The 3,914-nt window shown below is 63.5% G+C and overlaps 1 protein-coding gene across 1 annotated transcript in view; it reads right to left on the bottom strand.

Annotated features, from left to right (window-relative positions):
• Positions 1-1,255: 1,255 nt before the first annotated feature.
• Positions 1,256-3,914, bottom strand: part of LOC104131090 (rho GTPase-activating protein 27) — a gene marked incomplete at its 5' end in the record, with an annotated part of 10,681 nt that continues 8,022 nt past the window's right edge. The window contains 7 exons of the mRNA XM_035899737.1: positions 1,256-1,677; positions 1,781-1,886; positions 2,486-2,620; positions 2,744-2,821; positions 3,076-3,174; positions 3,453-3,578; positions 3,747-3,837. Coding sequence (XP_035755630.1) covers positions 1,500-1,677; positions 1,781-1,886; positions 2,486-2,620; positions 2,744-2,821; positions 3,076-3,174; positions 3,453-3,578; positions 3,747-3,837 — 813 coding nt within the window. The remainder of the gene's footprint in view (positions 1,678-1,780; positions 1,887-2,485; positions 2,621-2,743; positions 2,822-3,075; positions 3,175-3,452; positions 3,579-3,746; positions 3,838-3,914) is intronic.

Raw genomic sequence — 3,914 nt, forward strand, 5'->3', positions numbered from 1 at the left:
GGTGGCCCCGCCGGGGGCCCCAAGTTTCCCCCTTCGTGTCCCAGAGCGGCCCCCTCCTGTCCCAAAGTGTCCCCGTCGTGTCCCAAACTGCCACCACCGCTCCCCTGAAGCATCCCCTCGTCTCCCAAAGTATCTCTTTGTGCCCCAAAATGTCCCCGCTGCGTCCCAAAGTGTCCCCACTGCGTCCCCTCACGTCCCAAAGCGCCCCTGCTTCACCCTCGAAGTATCCTCTTGTCCCCTGAGGGTACCCCCTTGTGCCCCAAAATCTCCCCACTGCATCCCAAATTGTCCCTGTCCCATCCCCGTTGTGTCCTCAAGTACCCCCACTGCACGCCCGAAGCATCCCCTTGCACTCCAGAGTGTCTCCTTGCATCCCAAAATGTGCCCACTGCAGCCCAAGTTGTCCTCTTCTGCCCCCAAGTATCCCCACTGTGCCCCAAAGTGCCCTTGTTGTGTCCCCCAGTGTCCCCACTGCATCCCAAAGTGTCCCCTCTATACCCCAGCCATCCCCACCATGTCCCAAACCCCTGTCATATGCTGGCCCACCCCCGTTGTGTCCCAAAGCGTCACCACTGTGTCCCTAAGCATCCTCCTGTGTCCCTGCCATGCCCTTTAGTGTCCCTATTGTGTCCCAAAGCATTCCGGTTGTGTCCCTTACTGTCCCTTTGGTGTCCCATACTGTCCTGGTTGCATCCCTAATTGTCTCCATAATGACCCAAAGTGTCCCTCACTCTGGGTGATGGGGGCTCACGTCCCGCTGGTACCCGCTCCCCACCATATCGCTGGCAGTGCCTGGTCCCAAAGCCCAGGGGACACGGTCACCATGGTGTCCTGGAGTCTTGCCCCTCTGGGGATGCCAAGGTCCCCTCCTCCTCGTGGGGTACAAGGGGCACATCTTGTCCTCAAGGGCCACCAGGAGCCAAGGGGCACCAAGCCCCCTCTGTGCTACCGGTGTCCCCAGGGATGTCCCCGTGCCCTGCCAGCAACGCCTCACCCTTGCAGCTGAATGGGCTCTTTATTTGGGAATATGGTGGTGGGCTCATGCCGGACACCGGCTCCGGCCACGGCACAGCCCGGCTTCTCCCTGCCCGCCCCGTTGGTGGCACCGTCCCTGCAGGCACTGCCTGGCCAGGCACCTCCATCCTCTTACCTGGGGGTGCCGGGTCTGTGCCACCAGCGAACTGGGGATTGCAGGGGTCCATCGTCCCCTCTTGACGGATGGGGACTCCCCTGAACCCCATGCACCCCCTGGGGCTCAACCTCTGCAGCTCCGGCCCCAGCAGGAGCGGGTGGCAGAGGATGGGGTGCTTGGGGTGCCCCCAGCTCCAGCACCCATCCCTCGAGCCGCATCCCAAGTGAGCCGGGGCCACCGCACTGTCCTTCATCGAGCCCACGACTGCCACCACCGAGGTGACACGTGGCCAAGTCCTTCCCCTGAGACGCTGCTCCTTCATGTCCCCCACCGCTGGGCTTGTCCCCATGTGTGTCCCCTGGGGGTTTTAGCCATCGGGGAAGATGTAGCTGTACTGGTTGAGGATGTGCTCCACCACCTGGTTCTGGAAGACCATGTGCATGGCCATGTTCCCCTCCTCGCTCGCCGGCCGCAGCAGTGTGGGGCCAAAGACAATGGCAATGCTCTGCACTGACATGCGGTTCTCCTCCTTGTACTCGATAACCCTGCGGGGACAGGGGACGGTGTCACCTGGCATGTCCCCAAAGCCAGGTCCTGTCCCCCTTCCTGCCACCAGGTTGGGTTTGGGGGGAGTGAGACGGGTGTCACCTGCAGAGGTGGCGGAAGAGGACCTTCATGGTGTCATGGTGGGCAGGTGGGAGGGAGAACACCAGGTCACGGATGCACCGGCCCCGCCTGGTCGGGTCCTGCATCTCTGCAAGGGGAGGGAAGACATGGTGAGGTGCTGGGTCCAGCATCCGTCCCCATCCCTGTCCCCATCCCCATCATCACTGCCACCCCTGTCCCCAGTCCCATTGTCATTGCCATCCCTGTACCCATCCCAATCTCCATCCCATCCTATCCCCATCCCCATCCCCATCCCCATCCCATCCCCATCTCCATCCCATTCCCTTTCCCATCCCCACTCCCATCCCCATCCCATCCCCATCCCATCCCTATCCCCATCTCCATCCCATTCCCTTTCCCATCCCCACTCCCATCCCCATCTCATGTCCATTCCATTCCCATCCCCATTCCATCCCCATCCCCTCCCCGTTCCATCCCATCCCATCCCATCCCATCCCATCCCATCCCATCCCATCCCATCCCATCCCATCCCATCCCATCCCATCCCATCCCATCGGGGATTGGGATCAGAGCAGTTAATTCCAGCGTTATTACAAGGCAGATAAAGAAGTGACAGGTCCTGCCGAGCCCCAGCGCGCTGGCTGGTGTCTGGCCCACCCCACCCCCTCCCACCCCCATCCCCATCCCCATCCCCATTCCCATCCCCTCCCTGTCCCCAGGCCTCACTGATGGCAGCGATGAACTTGTCGAAGTGGCTGAAGGGGACGAGCGGCTCTGTCAGCTCCCGGAAGAAGAGCTTCAGTGCCCCGGTGACAACATGGATGTCCTCCCAGCGCCCATCATCCAGGTCCAGGTGTTCATCTGAGGGGCCGGGACAGCACCTCAGGGCCAGGGTCCCCATCCCCTCCCTCCCTGACCCTGTCACCCTGCCCTTGGGGGGGTTATATCCCGTTTGTCCCCCATTGTCACCACGGGTGACCTTACCATGCTCCACTTTGTAGCGCAGTTTCTGGATGGTGGCCAGGTTGCCGCTGACCCGGTACAGCCCATCGATGTCCAGACCTGGCAGAGGACGATGGAGATGGGGGAGAAGCTCCCACTTAATCACAGCCCACCCCAGGACATGACACCAGCCACCACTGAGGGGGCTCCGGGTACCCACATATCTCCACTGTCCCCTGGGAGGTGCCTGCTTTGCAGGGACACAGCAGCCAGCTTCCAGGGAAACCCCACCCATCAAATTTAGGCTTTACCCAGAGCTGTCCCCACCCCAGTGCCCCCCGGGTTGTCCCTGTCCCTGAGCCCCGGGGCAGTACCTCTCCTCTCCACGGTCTGGATGCACTGCAGGACGAAGCGGGGCACCGTCCCCCGCTCCCGCTCGCACAGCGCTTGCAGGGAGCAGCCGAAAACCTGATCTGGAAAAACCAACAGAGGGCTTGAGTGTGGCTGGGTGATGCTGGAAGGATGGTGGTGGGTCCAGGGTAGGGGACGGGGCTGGGGACATCGCAGGAGGGCCCGATCCCCTAAGGGGTGGCTGGAGGTGATGGGACGTGCCCAAGCCCATCACCCTTGGGTTGACCTTGGTTGGGCTTGGTCCCCCAACCCCCTGTCCCAGCTCCATCCCTGACTGCCCCCACCTGCCTCCCAGCCTGGGGACACCCCGAGGGGGCTCAGCCCCATCCCCAGCACCCACCTTTGATGTAGCCCCTCTCGCGCAGGGACTGCAGCGTCGGCCGCCTCTGCAGGAACTTGCGGAGTTTGTTCCGGACTTTGTTGGAGTCGCTCTCGCTGCTGGCACTGCCCGGTGCCTGCCCGGCCACTGGTGGGGACGGGGCTCAGGTCACCGTTGTCCCAAAAGACCGGGGTGCTCCCGGCATGGCCCCCGCACCCCGGGGACGCTGTGTGGTGGCCACCCCACCCTGCCCAGTGGATGGCTTTGCTGGTGCCACCCCGGTGCCCATCCCTGTGCCAGGATGCCCGAGCTCACCTGCCCTTCTCTCCTCGCTGCCCCCCAGCTGCACCCGGGAGCCGAATTCAGCCCCGCTCTCGGCATCCTCCTCGCCGGGGAGGTCGGTGCCCTAGGGAAGGGGCAGCATGAGACCCCTGTGCCCATCCCCGGGGTGGCAGGGCGGGGGGTGGCGGGGGCCCGCTCACC

The sequence above is a fragment of the Egretta garzetta genome, unplaced genomic scaffold (genome assembly GCF_000687185.1).
Source record: "Egretta garzetta isolate BGI_Z169 unplaced genomic scaffold, ASM68718v1 scaffold488, whole genome shotgun sequence".
NCBI lineage: Eukaryota > Metazoa > Chordata > Aves > Pelecaniformes > Ardeidae > Egretta > Egretta garzetta.